General features: G+C 43.2%; 1 protein-coding gene across 1 annotated transcript; it reads left to right on the top strand.

Moving 5' to 3' along the window:
- The first annotated feature begins 1,347 nt into the window (after window positions 1-1,347).
- On the top strand, window positions 1,348-21,411 carry ESCO2 (establishment of sister chromatid cohesion N-acetyltransferase 2). The gene is made up of 12 exons (XM_062573135.1): window positions 1,348-1,420; window positions 3,341-3,409; window positions 4,728-5,733; window positions 7,999-8,092; window positions 11,096-11,156; window positions 16,007-16,136; window positions 16,944-17,069; window positions 17,803-17,934; window positions 18,245-18,334; window positions 19,393-19,536; window positions 19,881-20,062; window positions 21,185-21,411. Exons 2-12 carry the CDS (start codon window positions 3,357-3,359, stop codon window positions 21,345-21,347), a joined length of 2,181 nt encoding a protein of 726 aa, XP_062429119.1. The 5' UTR covers window positions 1,348-1,420; window positions 3,341-3,356; the 3' UTR covers window positions 21,348-21,411.
- The last annotated feature ends 1,075 nt before the right edge of the window (window positions 21,412-22,486 follow it).

The following is a 22,486-nucleotide window of genomic DNA, read 5'->3' as shown; positions in this document are numbered from 1 at the left end:
GGCAGGGAAAGGGGGCACAGGACAGAAGAATAACCCGAGAGAAAGCAGAATTGCTGAGGGGTCTGTCTCAGAGAAGGGGAACAAGATGGGGGAGCATTCAGGAGGAGTCTCACCTGGCTTTGTGAATGAGTGTTGTCTTGCTGCCACTGCTGCCTTGGCTTTCACTGGCCTTTCCCTCCTTGCAGGTGTTTAACTGAGAGGAAAATAATAATAAAAAAAGAAGTAGCAATGGCCAAGAGCAGAGGCAGAGGGAAGGGTTTAAGAGGACCGGTAGGTAACAATCACCCTTCTGGCTTCCTGAGGCAGGGGTGTTGGTTTTGTCTACTAATGGTGGGTTTCCATTGCACAAACTCATCCACTCACTCCCTGAGCCCAGTAGACTTAAACTGGCTCCTGGCATAATCTTTATGTCCTACATCCCAGTATGATTAGCTTTCTTGGACTTCAGGTCAAGCCTCTGCAGTTTCTGAGTGACAGCAGGGTCAGTCAGTGCTGTTCAGCAAGGTGTTGTAGGATCTGTTCTGTTACTGTTTAGTAGAGGTAATGCTGGAATTTATGTTTATCCCTCAGCAGATGAGAGGACAGACAGGATTTGTTGTAATTAGACTTCGTAGCACATTATGCTCCAGCCATAGAAATGCTGCAGGGTCGTTGTCATTGCCACATCCAGTTCCTTTTTTTGTAGTTTCCAGCTCATTTTGTGTTGCCAATTTTGCTCTTCAATTGCAAGTAACCATCATTTATGGGAGATGTTCTTAACAGCAGGGCTCAAATGGCCCATTTAAAATCAAAGGCAATACTTGGCACACCCTTACTACCCCTGAGCACAACTTAAGCTGTGTGAATTCCTCTCAGTTCATGTCATGCCTTCATAAACCAACCTCCTCTTGCCCCCAGCCTCAGTGTTCTCCTTTTGGAGTTCTTCCTCTGCCATGTTCTGCCTGCTCATCCCAAGGCACCTCCTTTTTCAAGATCCAAGGATATTTGGATCCATACAGTGTGCTTGGAAATCTGTCGGTCTCCACGAAGATGCCCCCCAGCAGACCTGGCAGACTGGTCTTCCTGTAGGGGCCCACCGCCTACAAGCCCCAGCATGCCCCGCTCCCGGCGCGCTTCTGCTCCCCCGGAGAAACTGCAGCTCCCAGCAAGCTCTGCGCGCCATGCCAGGCTAGAGGCGGCTCTGTATGCGCGAGGCACGCCGGGAGTTGTAGTCTCCGACTGTGTGTGAGCGAGCTCAGCGAATCGACGGGCTGGAAAATGGAGGGGGCGGGTTCAAAGGGACCCGCGCACGCAGAACCAATGGCGATGAAATTCCGGACGAGTGACAGCTCGCTGGGCAAATTGGAAGAAGAGAGCAGGGGGCCGTGACGGGCGGGAGAGCCCGCGCGCTTTTGAAGGCGCGAGACGGTTGGCGGTTGAGGTGAGTGAGCGCGGCTCGGGGCCGGGGGGGGTGTTCGGGTGTGTGAGGGCCGTGGGGTGCCGGGGTGAGGGCCTGAGGGGGCGGTGAGGGCCGTGGGGTGCCGGAGTGAGGGCCTGAGGAGGCGGTGAGGGCCGTGGGGTACCGGAGTGAGGGTCTGAGGGGGCGGTGAGGGCCGTGGGGTGCCGGAGTGAGGGCCTGAGGGGGCGGTGAGGGCCGTGGGGTGCCGTGGGGTGCTGGAGTGAGGGCCGTGGGGTGCTGGAGTGAGGGCCGTGGGGTGCCGGAGTGAGGGCCTGAGGGGGCGGTGAGGGCCGTGGGGTGCCGGAGTGAGGGCCTGAGGAGGCGGTGAGGGCCGTGGAGTGTTGGGGTGAGGGCCTGGAGGGGCGGTGAGGGCCGTGGGGTGCCGGGGTGAGGGTCTGAGGGGGCGGTGAGGGCCGTGGGGTGCCGGAGTGAGGGCCGTGGAGTGTTGGGGTGAGGGCCTGGAGGGGCGGTGAGGGCCGTGGGGTGCCGGAGTGAGGGCCTGAGGGGGCGGTGAGGGCCGTGGGGTGCCGGGGTCGGGCCCAGCGCCGTGTCAAGTGCGCGGTACGTTGATTAAGTGCAGGTGCGGGCTGTAGGGTGCGTGGGGGCTGTGGGGTGCCGCGGTCCAGGGTGCATGTGGGGTGCCCGGGGAGGTGGGGGTCTGGCGCCCTGTCGACGTGCAGGGCGCCTAGCGGGAGCTGTTGGGGGAAAGCTGTGAGCTGGCCTGGTGGCTGTTAAAGTTACGGAGAGGGCTGTGCGTGGCTGGGGCTGATGGTGCGGAGCTGCTCTGCAGGGAACAGCTTACGGGATCCTCAGGTTAATAGCAGAAGAGTTTTAAGTGTCCTCGCCCTCTCCCCACACCTTGTATCTTATGCCCTAGCTACCTGCAAGCTCTTTCTTGCTGCCCTGTGCTTCCAGAGCCCTGGGCTGAGTGTGAGGTTGTGCAGCGCACCTTTTCTTGTAATTCCCCTTTGTCAGTGCTGCTGTATTCTGAAATTGTATAAGCTCTTGATACAGCTACACAGCTGACGGTTTTGATTCCCTGCCAACGCTTGTGCGGTGGCCCACAACAGCTTGTCGTTCACGGGTCACACTTCGGTTACTGCTTCCAAAACCAGCAACGCATAAATATCGACATGTTGTGAAGAATCTCCCCCTGCTGGCAGATTATTGAATAAGTTATTCTTTACATGGTGTTCTAGCAGTTTTTGAATGCATGTTGTAAATCATCTTGGAAAAGGGATACTGGGGATGACCGTTGCAGTTGTCTTTCTTTAATGACAAGCAACACAAGAGAAAAGTTAATGTCGTACAGCACTTATGTCAGATTGGAAGAAATTGAACAAACAATATTTAGTGTTAAAAGGGGTTAGATGGCTACTTCATTAATGAAGGCTTAAAAAGTTTTTTTTCTTGTATCTAGCAAGATAGAAGGTGTGTGAGTGAGATTTTTCTCTAAGCCTTTTGGGGGTGAACACAACAAAATAGCTCTTTCCACTTAAAGGTAAATGCCTCATGGAATGAACTGACTGTCAATATATGTAGAGGGAGAGTAAGAAGGTTTATAGGAATCACAGCGGTAAGATCTAGAATGAGCTTTCCAAAAGGAATATGAGAAAAAGTGTAAATCACTTCTGAGTTACGTGACTCCATTTTAGAAAAGAGACTTTGTATGATGCATTTGCCGTGATGACAGGACTGGACTTGACCCAGAGGATTCTTTCTGAGCTTAAACTCAAGTGAAACATAACCTGAAATTATTCTAGTCTCTGTCATTCTGTCAAAAGTTATAATGCTCCATCATGTTTGAACTGCTTCCATTCAGTGTTCCTTCCTAGTCCTTCAGCGTCTTTTCCTTCTTTACCAAGGCTGTTTTTTCAGGCTATTAAAAATGTGTTTTTTCAGGTGCTCTTGTGAAGATATGGCAACTGTTACTCCACGAAAAAGGAGCCATAGTTCTACTGATACTAATGGGTATGTTAACTTGTTGTAAGTATTTTGGTTTCTTTTCCCTTTGATTTAAAAAAAACATTTCTCTAATACTTGCCCCACATACTGAGAATAAAATAAATGTTTCAAATCCTCAAAAAGTTTTAATGTAAAGTGAAAAAGTATTAAGATGGTTATGAAATGCACCATCATTAACTCAAGTTTATCATTCAAGGACACCCCCAGTTACAGAATGGTTGAGATTGGAAGGGACCTCTGGAGATCATCTAGTCCAACCCCCTGCTCAAGCAGGGTCACCTAAAGCACAGGATCGTGTCCAGGCAGGTTTTGAATATCTTCAGAGAAGGAGACTAATGCACACATTATTTTTACACTCATGTAAAAGTGTTTATTATTTTTACCCTAAATCTGGTAGAGGAGAAGCCATTGACCGTGAACAAAAAAAAAAGTTTGAAATCTGAAAGAATAGATTGTTTTTTGTTCTTTTATAACTACTAGCTGAACAGATTTTTCTCATGCTTGTCCTGTATTTCCCCCACAAAAGTATTTCTGGGTGGAGACCAAGAGTGAGGTTTGATCTGTGAATTAGAATGACAGATACTTGAGAAAGTGACTACTGTTTCAGTACTTACTAAAGAAAAACCTCGCTCTGTTATGAACTGAGCAATCGTATATAGTATGTTACAGCCAGAAAGAAGAACAGCTGAATATGTCCTTTATATAAAATTTTATATATATATATACATATATACACACATATACATACATACATATATATATATATATATTTTTTTTTGGCCAGTAGATTCAAAAAATATTAGTGAGGAACTGACACATTTTTAGATTCTCACACAGCCATCAGAATGATATAAGACTTTTGCCTTTTGGAAACTGGTGGGGGGGATTTTTTTTTTTTGTCCTTTTTCTCCTTTACCTTTATCAATCATACAGATGTGGAGAGGGAAAAGGAAAGACAGGCTTTTTCAGAAGCACAAATCTCAGTTGACAGAGTTAGTCTGAAATGTATCAAGCATTTCTTTTGTTTAATCACTGACAGCATTGATTATATCATCAGCATTCCAGAAAGTAAAATGACTGTTGCTTCCGTGTGCTTTAAGAAGTTCAGGCAGGAAAATAGATTAGTTCTTTAAAAAAAAGAAGCAGTGTGAATGGTAAGAAATTATTATGCCTTATATTGATCTCTGTTCATGTTTGCATGTTACAGGGTATGTGCTAATATAGGCAACTAGTTTGAACTAAACTTTAGTGTTGTTTAAGCCAAGAAGTTACTGAAAAGCTTTTTATAATACAGATTATATTTTGCTTATTTGTTTATTTTTAGTGCATCCTTAGCTTTTGAGACTCCAGTGAAAAAACTGATTGTAGACTTTGCTGAAGATCTGTCTCCACTCAAGAAATCAAGAAGTAATTGGTGTGCTTCTCAAATAAAAAGGTCATCTACTTCCAGTGATGAACTTAAAGAAAATGAGGTTGCACCCACAAAGTCATCACTGGCAAGGAAGCTGGATCATTCTCCCTTTCAGACAGCCAGTGTTCCCACAGCTGCGTGTAGGGAATTCTCAAATTCTAAATTATCCCCAAAGACTGCTGCCTCATACAAGTCCGTTGTGCCTGTGGTGTCCTTTTACAGCAAGGACAAGCAGTATCTTACCCCTCTTGAGAGGAAACAATTGAATGAGAACTACTCTTTCAGTGTGAGGAAAAATGATGAAAATCTCCCAACTGCCAGTAAGACTGAGAAGATTGATGTGAACTTCAGCAGAAATATAAGCTCAAGACCAGCCAAGCATACAATAAATTCCAGACATGGCAAAGCTGTCCCCAAAAAGCTTAAGAAGGCAAATGGAGATATACTACCTAGTAAACCCAGCATAGAGAAAGAGAATTCTAATTGCTTAATTAAAAAGAAAATGGATTCACCTTTCAGAGTCCTGAGCATGAAAGTTAAACCAGCTCTGAAACTCCAGTCAGGAGCAGCGTTCTTTTCTGCCAGAAAGAAATCACACTCTGGTTCTAAAAAACTACCTGTAGACCATAAGTCACCCCAGGGTCTCCCCAGGTCTCCATATGGAAATGATCAGCCCAGATCACTGGTGGCTAATCAGTCTAATTCAGCTGACACACAAAAAAATCTTGAGGCTAGTGGTGTATTGAGAAGTATTTCTGTGCCTCAGAAGGAAAAAGAAACCATGGAGGAATTTACAAGTCTCAGAAATCAAGGGAGAGATGCAATTTGTGAAGGAAAACTATCTCTGCAGAGAAGTGAAAGCACCTCTGTCATTCAGTTTTGTACTTCAAAATCTCCCGCTCTGGATGCAGAGAATGTGGTAGGTAGAGGTATGACCAGGGTGGGTGTGGTGACATGCCCTGAGCTTGCTTAGCAAGTTGGAAGTAATGCACACTCTTGTTACTCGCCTGTAGGGTACTTAGGAAGATATGTTAGTGGATTTTGCCTAAGAAAGTCTTTACAGATTTGCTCCTGCCTTATGAAGACATAAAACTTTAGTAAACCTCTAATAACTTCTGTCATTCCTGTCTGTTGTTACTGCTACACTGCAGTAAAATATTCCATTTATGATAGCTGAAAGGAAAGTTTTTTGGATGGTGTTTTGCAAATGTTAATCTGTTTTTAATTATCAAGGGCAAAGCTGTAAAATAATTTCTTAAACATGTCTTTTTTTTTCTGTCTCTCGCCTTAATAAATGTAACAAATGCCAAGTCTGACATGCCTGAATTTTATAGGAGGTTCTGAGCTTGTATCCTAGGCATTCTCCCTAGATATTCTTTCTTTTCAAAAGAAAAAATATGCTTCCTCAAAACTGGAGGAAGGAAGCATTCTCAAGAGCTCTGCTGCAGTACTCCTTGAAGACCTATGCCTCTCCACGAGTGAAGTAGTAGGTCAGAGAAAGCAAAGTTGATCTTTTAGAGATCGCCTCTATGTTATAAGAATTTTGTTTGCTCATGCTCATACAGCCTGTGCAATAATTTGAGCAATGCTGGCCTGTTTTGATCTGGTCTGTGATTATCTTTAAGCAATTATAGCAATTATTTCCTTGTTAGAAGCAATGTGTGTTAGTTTTGCAGTTCCCTTAGCCAAAGGAATGAGGCTAAGCCCAAGCTTCTTTTATCTTTAACAAAGCAATAATGAGTTTACTGAGTTGGTCTGTATTTGAAGAATTTAACCTCTTAGTGTATTATTAAAGAGAAACAAGCAATTTCTATCTGTTGTTGACCTAGCAGTGAACATATTCTCAGCGCTTGATAGGGAAGAGATTTTCTGGGAGTGTGTTTTTTTTTTTTTTTTTTTAGGAAACTGCTGTCAAAATAATAATTAAAAAAAGGTGAAAGCATATTTTTTTAAACTTACTTTTAATTCTTTTGCAAATATGTCCAGCAGTGCTGGAATGGTTGAACTTAGAAATGAGTCTAGCTCATTGACAACCAAGTAATTCTTGCCAGACCTCACTTTTAGTTTTATGATTTGTTAGAGAATTGTTTAGTTTGGGATGTGGATTTTGCTTTCTAACTTAGGGCCCAGGTGTGGAAGGTAGGGGTGTCAGTGGAATGAGTGTAGCTACGAAATACAAAATTGGAACAGATTTTCATGCTGTTTCATTACACTTAATGCTGTATTTTGCTGTTGCATTCTGGCATCTAAAATGTATGGAAATAGGAAGGGACACTGGAATACATTTGTAGTAGTTCATACTAGGCATTGAAAAGAAACAATGAACAAGTTGGGAAGTTCTTTTTGTAGGACTAATATGTGGTTTATATTCCTGTATTGGTTCAATAAAGGGAAATTTATTGCCTTCTTTGTTCACCTGTACTGTATATTTCTCACATTCCTGATTTGATTGTCAATGTGTTTTTACGATGCAGCATTAATAAAAGACAAATGTTGGCTTGTGCGATCTAATCTTGCACATGCAGCAAAAAATATAGTTTGAAAGCATTTGGGTCTGCTGGGATTGGTTTTGTGTTGGCAAACTATTTCTCAGAGGGTATCACAAGAAGAGTGCAGGAAAAAGAAACATAGTGACTTTGTTATTGCAAAATCAATATAGGCCCATCCTAGGCCTTGATCGAGTTTCAGATCATTCCTGGTCGAGCTGGTAGCTTTAGCTGATGATTTTCTGGGGTTCCTGATGAGCTAGGAAATAGTATATAGTCATATATAGAAGAACAGCATTTAAGGCAAAAATCGGTTTGGCAAACTTTTATTATTATTGAAGATTTGCAGGAGGCTTCCAAAAGCTCTGAAGTTGCATAGTTCTAGACAGAAAATATGTTGATGTTATTCTGAAGTCCACAAGGCTGCAAGTAACTTGCAAAAAACCTGAAATTTTCAGTGCTGAGATGCAACAAGAGATTACAAATTCAACATCCAGTTATAGTGTTGATAATGATGGGTAGTCTACTAAGATTGTTTTGTTATTGAAAAAAACAACCGTTAGTAACATTTCATAATGTTGTTTAATGCTTATTCTGAAGATCACATCTGAGCTGTATTTGATTAACTTTTCAGGCAGTAGTTACAAAACAACATGAAGAGTTACCTTTGTGCCCTAAAAATTTGTCTTAATTTTTAGGATTTTGGTGAAATCAATTCTTCCATAGCCTGTGAGTCAGATGACCAGGAGATTATTCCTTCAAGCCAATCTGCAGGTGAGGAATATAAGAAAGGTGAGTAAGATTATATAGGTCTTGGTGTATGACTTTTGTTACTGTAGGAGATGAGGTGGAAGGGATTTTAAAGTCTTTTAGATTTTCTCCTTTTCCCCAACCAGGTCAACTCTACTTCAGTCAGATATTTTCCTTTGTTCTTTTCTAATAAGTTATACAGTAATGATTGAGATTCCACAGTCTCTCTGACAAACCTGTTTTAATGTTGAACAATACATAAATCTATTTTTATCCTGATATCTAACCTATCTTCCTCTTCCATCTTACTAGTTATCCCATTCCCAGTAGGATTTGAGAAATTACTATATCTGAAACTTATTAGCTCTCTCCACATTATTTTTTTCTCCAGGCTAAATAAGCTGGTTCTTTCAGCTTTCCTTTCAAGTCCTTTTTTTTTAAGGTATCTGTTTGTTTGTTTTAGTTTTGTTTTCTCTCCAGACTGAACCATATCTTTATTGTACTCCATGTACTCCAAAACAGAGCTCCATCTGAGGCAGAAAGGCAATAGTTTGCGTTTCACATGCAGTGCTGTGGTATACATTTCCACAAGAAGCATTGTGTTTTTGCCATGTGTCTGGTTTGAGATACAGAAAAACCCAAGTGTTTAATACACAGCTGCTGCCACCCAGAGAGTTGATCCCTATGTTTTATTCTTGCACCTATTTATTCTTTAGTAGTTCCCCTTATCCTTATTTCAGTCGCTTGCTTCTGCCTGTTTTCAATTTAAGAATGCTTTCTAATTAGATTTTGAAATGCCCCTATCTACTAGCTATTATTACTAAACTTAGAAGCATATATTATTCCTTCATCCAGTTAATTCATTTAATTTATTCCTGATAGTCACCTAGAGAACTCTATCCTTTTGACAGTGAATTATTGGCATTATTTGAATGTGACTTTTTTTTTCCCTCCCTACTCCACTTTGCCTTTCTCATAGTGGTTTCTCCTAGATCGCGTTTCCCTGTTGACACAACGCAACAACAACATAAGTTAATATATTACCTTTAAGACATCTATTGTCTCTTTCCTTTCTTGAGAATGACAAGTGGGAATAAAAAGAAAATATGTTGCTCAATGTTATTTTTATTAAGGCAAAATAATATGTTGGGCTCTGCCTGCAATCTCATCCTCCAAATATGTGCTAATATGAGCCAGTATGTTTGCAGAAATTGAGGTTATGTGTTTTGATCCCTAATTTCCTGGTTTTTCCATTTTGCCCTTTTAAAGATGGGTAGTATTCATTTTTCTAGCCTTTTGTGTTCTCCAAATTGCCTCAGAAGCCTAGGATTAATTCAGTCTTGGCTAATCTGAAAGTGTTTGATTTAACTGTTCTCTTTACATCTTTCTTTATACTGTGCCAAGTTGATACCCCTTTGTGTTTGAAGTATGATCACATAATCACAGCTGATCACAACTATTTATTTTTTTTGGTGACAAATAAAAAGGCATTAAATATTTTGTCTTACTTTATCATCTGTTTTAGTGTTCCCTTCTCTTTCAATAGCAGATACTTCTTGATCTTCCTATTAAAGAATGCTTTCTTGCTGCTGTGGCCTTTCTAGGTATAGCTCATTCTGCATTTTGGCATTTCTAATTTCAATCCTTCGTGTTGTTGCTATGCTTTCCCCTGATTTCTGTTCCTTGTGTGATCCTTGAGCTCTCAGTCAGTGAAGAGCTTGTGATTTAGCCATGTTTGTCTCTTAATTCACTTCTTCCATGCTGGTGTAAATTGCACATCTGGGCTTAATCTTTTTTTTGAGAAATTGCCAGCACTCTTTCACCCCCCCCCCTTCAGACTTGCTTCCCATGGGAACTTATTTATCCGATTTTGGAACTTACTAAAGTTTATTTTCTTGAAGGTCATCATTTCTCTGCTGTACTTCCTCTTCTTGTTCCAAGGAGTCATGTACTGTTGCTGCCAGCCACATTTCTTTCCATTATCTCCACCTCTTCCCTGAAAGACTCCCTCTTTGTTTTGTCCACCTGTATCTGTCCTCAAGCTGTATTGTTGTCAAAACAGGTTTCTCAGGGAGACCATGGAATCTCAGTCGTTACTGTCTAACCTGTTAGAAAAAGCTGTCCTCAACCCATTCCAAAAGCTTGCTTGACTACACTGGCCTGTTGGACAACATTTGCCTGTCACTTTTCCAAGTGTCTGGGCCTTGTAATGCCCTGCATTTGTATGAAGTCTTATGCTTATTATTGATTATTATTATCATGACTCCTTTTCCATTTGTGATGTTAACAAGAGACTTTTTGGGGGTGTCTTGTTTCCTAGAAGCAACTGGTTCAACTTAATGGTATGTTTCTGGGAGGCTATTAGGACCACCTTTTTTTGCTTATGTATGTTAGCATTTTTTTTCTGTAGTTACTAAGGAGACTTTGTCTATGTGCAGATGCAATCAAAATATTACAAGAGCAGAAAGCAACCAGCAACTAAACTTCCTATACTTGAAGGGAAAATATTTCTAACTGATAATTTACTTGTCTTTCCTTACCAGCTTTGCTACATTGTCCCAAAACTTGCATCTTGTATGCTGTAACCTAGCACTGAGTCTATAACTCTCCCACCTTCTCCAGGATGAAGAAGCTATAGCATCAGGCAGTCTTAGCCAAAGGAATGGAAACCGATGCTTGATTTAACACTGTTTATAATAACAACTTTATAAATAGCCAAGGAAACTACACTATTGCGACAGGATTTTCTGCTTGATGTAATTGTTCAGAATTCCAGTGCGACAGGGTAAAGCATAGGATAGCCTGATCAAAGTCAGTTAAGTGAATTGAAGGTAACTATTTCTGGATACCAGTCATGAACAAGTTTTATTATATTACAGTGTCAACAACTTCTGGTACTTTTATAAGCTACTGTAGATGGGAGTCCAGAGTTTCACACTTGTGTGTCATTTCAAAGTCTCACTGATTCCTGAATTTCTGTTTCCATGTATTCATGCGTTCTATAACTAAACTTTAAATCACAATTACTTTACTCATCTTTTCCAGGATCCTCTTCAACTGCTGTTGTCTACCCCATATTTAGTGTACCCTCTGCTAGCAAGAAAAGGTATGTTAATCTTTGCTAACGTTTCCAGAATGATCTAAAGTGTCGTATGCGCAGAATCATTATTTTTTTTTAAAAAAAAATCATTCTAAAAGTAATGATAGCTTACCTTACTATCTCAGTGTTCTGAGACAAAAGAAATAATTCTTGTAAGATTTGAGAACCTGGGGTTTGTTTTTTTTTTGAAGATGCAAGATTAATGTTGCTTTGATTTAGGGTGCTAATAGCCTGAAAATAAGGAAATACCCACTTTCTACCTGCCTTTAGTATATTTTATAGTGAATCTGGACCTACTGTTGAACTAAGAGAGCTCACTCTTCCAATTGAAAAAGAAATACTGGTACTTCTCAGCTGTTAACGTTCATGATAAAGTAATTAGAACTAGGGGACTGAATCTGGATGTGTTAAAAAAAAAAAGCTCCACTAAATCACATGCCTCCCAAAGCCAAGCAGAGAATTAAAAACTGACCCGCTTCAGTGACCTTGAATCAAACTGTCAACTTCAATGGCCCACAGGACAGAAAAATCTGATCACACATCAGCTTCATAGCAGCTATGAAGCTTCAACTACTACAAACAAGATGACAGACTCTTCCTTTCATACCCCCATACCTCTTCTGGGAGGTTGGACTAGATGATCTCCAGAGGTCCCTTCCAACCTTACTGATTCTATGATCTCTACTACAAATTTGATTTGGTACTAGGGTTGTCAAAACAAATTGTCTTTATTCAGATACTCCGACAAATGCAGTATAGTATTGCTTTCTGGCCATCCGATAAGTGGTGAAGCATTACTCCCATCATTAAAACCTGAAGAAGAATGAGTATATACATTTTAACCTGTTGCACTGTAGACAATTAGCAAACAATGTATGCTCATAAATTTACTACGCATACATCACCAGTCAGTCTGTTTACCTTTTTTGTCCTAGTATTCTGGAATATTTTTATTCTTAGAATTCAATGTCAAACTGATACCACTCTGCCATTAGGTTCACTGCTTTTATATATTAACCTTTCCTTAGGTGTGTTTTTGTTACTGCTACAGTGCAGTGTCTAACACTGACCAGATCTTCATGGTTTGCATTCTGGGAAGTATCTCTGTAAGAGGCATTACTCTATAGAAGATGCCTGAAATGTGAAGATCTAATGTAACTGCAGTAGCAAGATGCTTGTTGTGTTGCATTGGTTTCCTAAGAAGTTTAATACAACAGCACCAGTAGCAGTGTGGACAGTGAGGTGGAATGAGAACTGGCTGAAAGGCAGAGCTCAGAGGGTTGTCGTCAGTGGCATGGAGTCTAGTTGGAGGCCTGTGGGTAGTGGTGTCCCCCAGGGCTCAGTATTGGGTCCCATCCTGTTCAACTTACTCATCAATGACCTGGATGAGGGGACAGAGTGCCTCCTGAGCAAGTTTGCTGATGGAGGAGTAACTGACACACCTGAGGGTTGTGCTGACGTTCAGAGAGACCTGGACAGGCTGGAGAGTTGGGCAGAGAGGAATCTCCTGAGGTTCAACACGGGCAAGTGCAGAGTCCTGCACCTGGGGAAAAATAACCCTAGGCACCAGTACAAGCTGGGGGCTGACCTGGAGAGCAGCTCTGCAGAGAAGGTCCTGGGAGTGCTGGTGGACAATGGGTTGACCATGAGCCAGCAATGTGCCCTTGTGGCCAGGAAGGCCAATGGTCTCCTTGGGTGCATTAGGAAGAGTGTTGCCAGCAGGTGGAGGGAGGTGATCCTGCCCCTCTCCTCAGCCCTGGGGAGGCCTCATCTGGAGCCCTATGTGCAGTCCTGGGCTCCCCAGTCCAAGAGAGACATGGAGCTACTGGAGAGAGTCCAGCGTAGGGCTACAAAGATGATCCGAGGGCTGGAGCACCTGCCCTGTGAGGAACGGCTGCGAGAGCTGGGCCTGTTCAGCCTGGGGAAGAGCAGACTGAGGGGGGATCTGATCAATGTGTACAAGTACCTGAAGGGAGGGTGTCAAGGGGACGGGGACAAACTCTTTTCAGTTGTCCCGTGTGACAGGACAAGAGGCAATGGGCAGAAGTTGAAGCATAGGAAGTTCCGCCTGACCGTGAGGGGGAGTTCCTTCCCTGTGAGAGTGACTGAGCACCGGAACAGGTTGCCCCGAGAGGTTTTGGAGTCTCCTTCTCTGGAGATCTTCAAGGTCCGCCTGGCTGCAACCCTGTCTACTATGCTCTAGGTGACCCTGCTGAGCGGGGAGGTTGGACTAGATGATCTGCAGAGGTCCCTTCTGACCTTACTGATTCTATGATTCTAAGACTTTTCCATTTGATCTAGCTGCCAGAGAAGACAAGTGAGAATAAAAGTGGGCAAAAAATAATTAATTGTAGCATCTACTCATCTCTTCCACTTCCCCATGTTCACCTGAGTGGGTCTTTTGTAAGTCTGTTGGGCAGTGTTTGATATTTGTCTTACTGTAAATAAAACACAAGCAATAAAAATTGCATGGACTGGTTGCTTAAATTACTTGCAGGCACTAGTAAACTTATACAAGTAAATAGTCCTAACTGGTGTCCATGTTTCTCATCAGCTTATTTCTTCAATTAATTTGCTGCTATATCCTTAGCATTTTAATGGAAAGACTTCTGTTTTCTCACACAAGAACCGGAGCTCTAATCCCTCTCCCTTATTGAATCAGCTTGATACATTTTGTTAACAATAAAAACATTCTGAGCATAGTTTATTGTGAACATAAACACTTGAAATTACTTCTAAAAGAGCCAAAATAAACCTTCCAAAATTTGTCACACTACTGTAGTCCTCCGCCATAGAGAAGTGTTGAAAGAGAGATCTGATTACAGTATTTGCTTTGCTTCCTCGAGTGGCTTTTCAAATACCTTCCGTGGTGCAAATGGAACTCTGGAATATGTGAAAAATCCTGATGTTTGTGATTAACTAAAAATTGATTTTGGATTTGCTGTCATCTCTTGGGAAGTGATGAGTGCAATTTTTTTCCTATGTAAAGTCACTGCTTTGGAAATTCTTCTTAGAATCTAAATCTAGAGAAGTGCTTACTGCTTGTATCTCTAAATTACTTTTATGTTAAGGTTCATTGCTCAGCAGCTGGAACTTCCCACTTTAGGGTTGCTCAGGAAATGCCACCTTACATACAAAAGTCTAAAGGTAATGTTAGAAAAAAGCTGTGCAGTTATTAGCATGTGCTTCCCAATAGCTCAAGCCTGTGTCATAAATCTAAAAATCCATGTAAAGACTCCATCTGGATCTTTAGCTGTATGAAAAATTCCTCCTGGGCTTGCCTACAATTTGGTTAGCTGTGTGTTCTGCCTCAAAGGTCCCTAACGGATTACAGGGGAGAGCATAGCTCCATCATCACAGGAGTTTTCCTCAAATGCTGTGGATCCTTTGGGCTAAAGGTGTTGTTAAAATTAAGGTCCTGGATTTGTGGCGACAAAGCAGAAAATGGGTGGGGAAAGGGTCTTGGGACCCCAGCAGTATGTGGAGTGTGACCAAGCTACAGTAAGTCTTGGCCAAAACTTTGTCAAAAATTCTTGTATGCCTAGATAAAAATGCTTCATAGGTTTTTTGGAGTTCAATTTTTCATTTTGCTCCCCTCCTTTTCATAAGGGGAGATGAGTGATACACTGTACTTACAGACAGCCTTCCTCACAAAACAGGAATATTTGAGGCTTTATAAGATGATCTCAGATGGCAGAGTAGGATGCTTATCCTTGCCTTGTATCACGTTGCCCAGAAATTCAGTTGTTTAGAATTGCTCAGAACATGATGTTGGGTTATGGAGTGCAGTGCACTTGTGCAGCCAGGCACACGTTCTCTCTGCCACTCTCATTTAAATTCACGTGTGTCTGTAGCGACATTTCTTTGTACTCATCTCTTTTGAGCCCTTAGACAGTTGGGGACCTTACAAAGCTAGAGGGCTGCAAAACGAAGAGAAGGGTAGAGTGCATTCACTGCGTGCATCCTTGGTACGGAGTGTCTGACTCCAGGATTTGCTTCAGTGCCTGACACTGGCTTTTGGCGACCTGTTCTGTTGCCTGAGTGTTGGGTTTATTGCCTAAAGGCTGCATCGCAGTGTTTAGCGGCTACAGTCCTGTGCCAGAATTTGGGGTTTGTTGTGCTTTGCCTTGAAAAGAGAGGTATGGCTTTGAGTGCCTGGAGTGTAACAGACGCTGAACCCTTGCCAGTTGTGGTAAGCAGGGTTCTCTCTAGCCATGTTTTTAGGTAAGAGATTACAGCTGTGATTTTATGCAGAAACTGCACATCTAAGGGTATATTAGGAACATAGATGTGGGATTGTTGTGGGAAACTTTGGTTTTGGATCCCAATTGGACTCGAGTGTGAGAGTGTCAAGCGCTGAGCAATTTGCTGCCTGAAGCTCTGAGCTTGCACGGAAGTGTTTTGGATGTCTAGCTGTGATTAAGCAGTAGTCTGGCGATGCAGCTACTGCATTTGGGCACTTGAACTTTTTTTGCCCGCCATTTCCATGCTTCACAGATCCCAACCTTTGCTTCTCAGTTTTTGCTGTACAAATTCCTTAGTGACTTTTCAAGCAACTGCTGAGTTATGGCTAGCAGTAATGCCCGAACATCCTTGAAATAGCCTGTTCATGGAAGTGGGAGAGGGGTGCTTAATTGGGAGTTACTTAACTCTTCTGATGCAATTGCTGTTCTTCCTAAAGTGGTCTGCCTTCCTTCCGGGGGACTTGGCATCACAGCTCTTAAGAAGTTAGCTTTGCTGTATCTGATTTAGTTGGGGTATTCTGTAATAAATGTTGCTACTTTGTCCTGGCTCTCTGACTTGTAGCTTTAACCTTTGTGTGAAATGACTAACTTATTTCTGAAATGATTTTTCAGGACACAGGCTAACCTAGATGAATCAGCTACTCCACGCAAATCCAACCCACCTGCAAAAATGGCTCACAACTTGCAGAAAAACAAGAGCACAAAAGAACTCTGCAAACGCTCTAAAGATCAGATGATAATTGTAAGCTTCCCTTCAGGGTATTCTGGATCCTTTGAGCAGCTTGTGACTATGGTAGTGAGGAAATGAGAAATATGTCTTGAGGCTAACCAGTAACTAGATTTCCTTACATATAAACCTCAAACAAACCACATTGCAACTACCGTAACAGGACAGTGATTAACGTGTTCACTATACTCAACTTTAAGTATTGAATAAATCTCTTTCCAGAAGTTCAGATGCTAGGATAGTAGGAGTAGCTGGGAAATACAATTTTATGGTTTCCCTGGGACTAACACTTTGTTACATTTCAAAATTAATAAGAGATTTATGGAACATGATATTAAAAAACAAAACAAAACTCAAACAAGCTTGTATGGATACTATAGGAGTGAATTTGTTTGACTTTTTCCTTTCCCACGACTTCATGGCCTGCTGTGTGAGCAGAGTCAGCACAGTACTGCAACCACAGCAGCAAATGGCTAATGTCAGCAAGGGCAGTTCAGAAGCAGGAATGTGCTTTTTTTATTCTTCCTACCTCCCTCCTCTTCTTTTAAAAATTCATTCTGTAACTAAGAGTTTAGCCTGAAATATAGACTGTAGATCTGTTAATTCATGGTCACCTGTTCCGTAGATGTGTGTCTGTTCCTGCCGTTGTCTAAAGTCATTTATGGTCAGTTACAGGATACCCATCATGTACATGGATTTCCAGAAAATATGCCCTCGGTTTTGATTTTTTTTTTATTGAGCCATTTTAACTCAATGACATCCATGACTTTTCAGCCCATTTCCTGAGAAAATGGGGCTTGAGTGATCATTCTCGTCTATTAGTTTGCCCTTGTCACAACTTATGACAAATTGTCTAATAGATCAAATTTGATAATAGAAGCAGAGAACTCAAAGATACAAATTCTTGAGTGTTGTAAGACCTGGTCCCTGTGGAAGAGAGGGACGCAGGTGAGTGCCTGCCCTGAGAGGAAAGCTGCAGTGTGTACACAATACTCTTCCATTGCCTTGGCTCACCGTGGGCCGGCTGGCGCCCTGGGCTGTAAGCCAGCCGCAGCGCGGCGCTGCTTTGTGTGACTAACTGCTGGTCGGGCAGGTGATGGAGTGGGGACGGACTGCAGATGGTGTGAGGTGAGAGGGGAGCCCGTGCTGGGCCACGGAGAAGGGGAAGCAGCTGCTGCCGTAGCAGGCAGAGGGAAATAAAACACAGATCTATTTTTAGAAAAGCTAGGCTTCGTTTTGTTTCAAAGTGTAAAGAACAACCTGCTGTTTGTTTGTGCAATCAGCATTTAATGCCTTCTCTTCCCCTCCCTGTGTCCTGACAAATAAAGTAAGCCGTGTTTTTTTCGGATAAGTAGAACAATACAGTCTTTTCACCAGTTACCTGTTTTTTGGGGTTTTTTTTTCAGTGCAAATGTTGCTGCTGTGTTTTTTTTTTTCATGGCTTGTTCCAAGAAACAGATTATCATATGCCTCGAATAAATGAATGATGTATAGTTTAAATATTCTGCAAATAAGCAAAAGCTTGTCGTCCTCTTTTCAAATTCAATTGAAACCAAATATTCGATTCTTTAATTGTTACTATACCGAATTCTTAGCCTAATTCCTAAACTGGTTATTTTTTTTTTGAACAGCTGCTAAGAATGCTTGATGTTCCTGCTTAGCTGACTCTGTTTCTTGCCAGGATGCTGGTCAGAAGCATTTTGGGGCTGTTGTTTGCAAGTCATGTGGCATGATCTACACAGCTGCTAGCCCAGAGGATGAAGCCCAACACATCCAGCACCATGAGAGATTCCTCGAGGGACTCAGATATGTGGTGAGGCAAAGGTTGCATTTGCATGTGAGCTAAGGAACATTGGAGGAAGTAGTGTGTGTTATTCAGGTACAAAGTCGAGACAGCTGCAGGAAAGGTTTTGTCATCCAAAGGGGAGGCTGAAGTGTAAGTTGTATGCGATTCCAGCAACTGTCTGTGTTCATCAAGTTGATAAATGTGACTTGATTTTCTTTCTGAGAACCGAAGTGGTTCAAATTACACCTTCATCTGCCAAGTCTTCACTGAATCACTTCCTTTCTCTTGCTTGATCACTAACCTTTTGTTTTTATTGTTTTCTTTTTCCCCTTGGCAGGGCTGGAAGAAAGAACGGGTTGTGGCAGAGTTCTGGGATGGGAAAATTGTATTGATTCTTCCGGATGACCCAAAATACGCAGTCAAGAAGGTGACATTTTTCAGTTTGGTGTTTGTCCTGGGTTAGTGTTATGCTGGCTTAGCTCCACAAACTACCTCAGTGCATGACCTCATGTTGCTTGCCAGTGCACAGGAGGGAGTAGGAGAGCTGGGTGGGATCGTGACAGCTTGGACTCAAGCAATCCAGGTTGCTGTGGACATGCATCCCAGCTGCCCCATTGGAGAGGGACAGCTGCTCCACTCGCAGTTCTGAAGCTCTTGTTCTTAAATGACCACTATAACCTGATCTCTCCTGTACCGAGGATGAGGGATCTGCAGTTCTTTTAGCTCTTTAATGCTGAGGTAGGAGCTGCTTGCTCTCCCTTAGCATTTGTTTCCATGGGTAGTTCCATGAGCTCCAGGAGGTATGGTTTTCCTCATGCAAATGCACTTTGTTGGAGTGAGCAAGTAATCTGTTACCTGGCACTGAAATCACTACAGCAAGAAACAGACTGGTATGAGCAGTCACAGGGTTGTGGTGAGCGGCAGCTGTGCTCCATGCCCCGCAGGCGATGCAGCGGTATGAAGATGCCGCTGGAGCCTTTCCTCTTGCACCAACTGATGTCACTGGCTCATCCTGCAAAATGCTGCTTTTGATGCCAGGGCAAGATAGTTAACTATGTTGTCCAAAGAACTGTTCTCTAGCTGCAGAGACGCCTTTTCTATGGACTTTGCTGAAGAAAAGTGGGTTTTGGACACCAGTACTTTAATGTTACCTACACAGTTTACCTGTCTATGAGGAGATGGTTGTTCTGTTACAGGGTTTTTTCTTGTTAAATGGGGAAGCTCCTTGTTTAAAAACTGTTTCTGAAGAGATTATCCCTAAATAATAAGCACTGAAATGCAAGTTTAGCTACACGTGCAGCAAGAACCCTGGTATTGTAAGCAGTTGCAAAGCATTCTGCAGCTGCATCGTGAAGCCTTATCTTGGGTGACCACAGAATTATTTTTGGGGGGAGGGGGAGGAACTAGCCCCATTTCTGGCAGGGCTCACTGAGTCAAGGAATGTGTATGTCAGGTGCAAACATAGCTCTGTTTTTGTTTTCTTAGGCAGATGAAGTGCGAGAAATTGTAGATAATGAACTAGGATTTAAGCAAGTTACATTGAACTGCCCAGCCAAGACAAAAATGTATTTGTTTGTGTCCAATGAGAAGATGATTGTTGGGTGTTTAGTAGCTGAATCAATTAAACAGGTACGTGCTATTATTTGTATAAGTAGGGGGCAAAATTTCAGGCTAATGACTGGAGTCGTTAGCATATGCTTATCAGACATCTGGCCTTGCATAAGAAAGAGAAAAATAAAATTAACAAAATGACTTTGGAGCTTGAACTCCTCTTGTCAGAGATGTTGCTGATGGGAATTTGTTCTGACTGATACTGATACAACAAGCTTCCATTTGAACCCAGTTTGGGTATCACTTTATGCAGTGGTTTGTCTTGTAAAACAGCAGAAGACGTGGTTGGGGTTATAGGCATGTTGGCTGCTATATGTGCTTCTAGGAAGGAGTAGTTTGACGCCTCTGTTTGTCCCTGCCAGGCTTTCCGGGTGCTGTCGGAGCCGGGAGCCGAACAGTCCCCCGGGCAGGATGCCCTGCAGCACCAGCGAGCCTGGCGCTGCGCCACGAAACCCGAACCCGCCATCTGCGGCGTCAGCAGAGTCTGGGTGTTCAGCCTGATGCGCAGGAAGGGGGTCGCGCGTCGCATGGTCGACGTGGTCAGGTACGGAGCTGGGCGGGAGACAAAGCTCCGCAAAGCGGGGAGCGGCACTGGATCGCGATTCCTGCGGGCCCTTATTCTCCGGGAGAAAGTGATGACTAGAGCAAAAACTATTCAGAAGTAACTTAGGTGCCTTGTTCCTTAAAGGAAAGGTCTGTTATTGTGTCAGTAAGCAGGTCTGAAGTCCTCGCCTCTTAGTGAAGAGGTATCAAGTGGACGGATTAAAAATACATAGTTTAAAATCTGACACAAGTGTGAGCCAAGTTATTAAGTGCTGGGTGTAACATGAACACAGAGCTACATTGAGAGAATTTTTAAAGAAAAACTATTTCTGTTGGAAAGGAATATATTTTTTTAAAAATTGAACAACTTGATGTGCCTGAAAACTTGAGTTTTTCCAGGTGGGAAACTCCAAAGCGTTTCAAGTGTATTTAGCTTTGATGAAACTAAAAAGAGGTACTTTGGAGAAGTTTCCACATGTATTAATATAGATCCTTGAGGTTTAACTTGATAGTACCCTGTGAGCCCTTAGCAGTACAGATCGCCTTTGCATGTATTATCTGCTCGCTATGTATTTGTAAAATATATCTGTTTTGAGCTCAGCATTCTTAAAATTCACTAGCCAACGTCTGATTTCCATTTACTCCTATTCTGTGGTTAGTGTTTGACTTGCCAGTAGATGTGCTGCCTCCTTAAACGCAGGAGGCTCCTGTGCTTCCAAGCCTGTGGCAGGTAGGAGACAAAGGGACCGCGGTGACCTCTAGGTGCCCAGGAGCCCCGTTGCTGGGGTGGGCTTCGCTCAGGGACTCCTCCGGGACATGAAACTGGAACCTCTGGGCTTCCAGGTGCAATTGTAAGGGGTGTAATGATGTTCTCTGTCTGTACTGTCTTGTATTATCCTTTTTGCTAATCTTAAAATTCCTCCTGGACTGCTTCCCGATTAAGCCAGAATCCAAGACAGCAAGCTGGCATCTCGAACCTGTCCGCTCTGGTTTGAAAAGAAGGGTATAAAAGAAATACCTGTTCCCCACGAAGAAGGGCCTGGAGAGACTCTCCGTGTGGATGTTTTACGAGTCGGGTAGAACAGCCTATTATTTGCGCTGATAGCTCCGTTCTCTCTTTCAGGAACACGTTCATGTATGGCTGTTGCCTAAGCACAGACGAAATCGCCTTCTCTGACCCAACCCCAGATGGCAAGCTGTTTGCAACTAAATACTGCCAAACCCCTAACTTCCTTGTTTACAATTTTATTTGTTACAATCAAGTCAAACCAGTTAGCGTAAGCTGAATCAAAGCTTCGTTTGTTAATTCATCTAACAGAGTTTGTGTTTTTAAAATAACATTTAAGTGTTGTTACTGGGCCAAACTGCATTTTCCTACTGAGTGCTAGTTCTTCTCTCCATCTTGTGAGCAAGCTGTGAGAAAGGAGGTGTCACCTTCTGTACAGAATTGTTATATATTTTAATGTGTTCTGTGGAAACCAAGCAAACAAAAGCTTGCCTGGATTCCAGCTAGATTTTTAAATGTTTATTCTGAAACTAAATTTTATTGCAAGTAATTTAATTTCTTTAAAAGTTCTATTAATATAAAGATGTCTGTTCCCTGTCCCCCCGCTGTGTGGGTATTTCTCTGAGCTGTCTGCACGCTTTGGCGTCGCTGTAGGTGGGAGTGCTGCCCCAGGGGACTGCTGCGCAACTTGTCCGTGGGCGAGGACTGTGCCTGCCTCTAAGCAGGTACTGTGAACGTGCGGGAGATGAACGCAGAGGCCGTGGCTGGGGCCTAGGCACACGCTGACTTGTGCGAATACTGGCAAGAGCTGTCTTAAAACTGAGGCGTGTGGCCTTCCCCCGGCTCCCGCGGGGGGATTTGGTGGTGGGGTGCGGGCAGCCGTCGCGTGGAGCGCCTGTTCAATAAACTGCGCCTGAAACCTTCCTGCCTGAGCTCGTTTCTGTGCCCAGAAGGGAGGGGGGGAATAGTTCATGCTTCCCTAATTCTTTGAAATCGGGGGGAGGAAGACTCCAGCCCCTACCTTGGTCTCCAAGGAGTGGCTAAAGCCATGGGACCAGGGCAAGTGTTATAATCTGCTTAGCCTTTATCCAGCTGTGCGTCAGAGATTTCCTGACCTCGCAGGGTTTCCGCTAATAATGCCCCAGTAAGTTTGTCTTGAACAACCTCCACAAGCTTTCGCTGTTGCACAACCCCGTGAACCACCCTGTGGTTGCGGGAAGCCGCCCCCGGTCTTGTCTGCGGTGACTGCCCCGGCAGCCCAGGGGAGCGACCTGGTTGAGCTTCCCCCCCCAGTCTGTGGCTGAGCCCGAGGGCAGGGGACAGCGCAACCCCCCCCGCCCCCCAATCCCTGCTGTCCTGCCAGAGCTGCCTCACGCGGATGGATTAGCAGCCCGGGGAACGTTAGGAAAACGCCACCAC

Source organism: Rhea pennata, chromosome 3 (assembly GCF_028389875.1).
Source record: "Rhea pennata isolate bPtePen1 chromosome 3, bPtePen1.pri, whole genome shotgun sequence".
NCBI lineage: Eukaryota > Metazoa > Chordata > Aves > Rheiformes > Rheidae > Rhea > Rhea pennata.
This window is presented reverse-complemented; position numbering and strand designations above follow the sequence as displayed.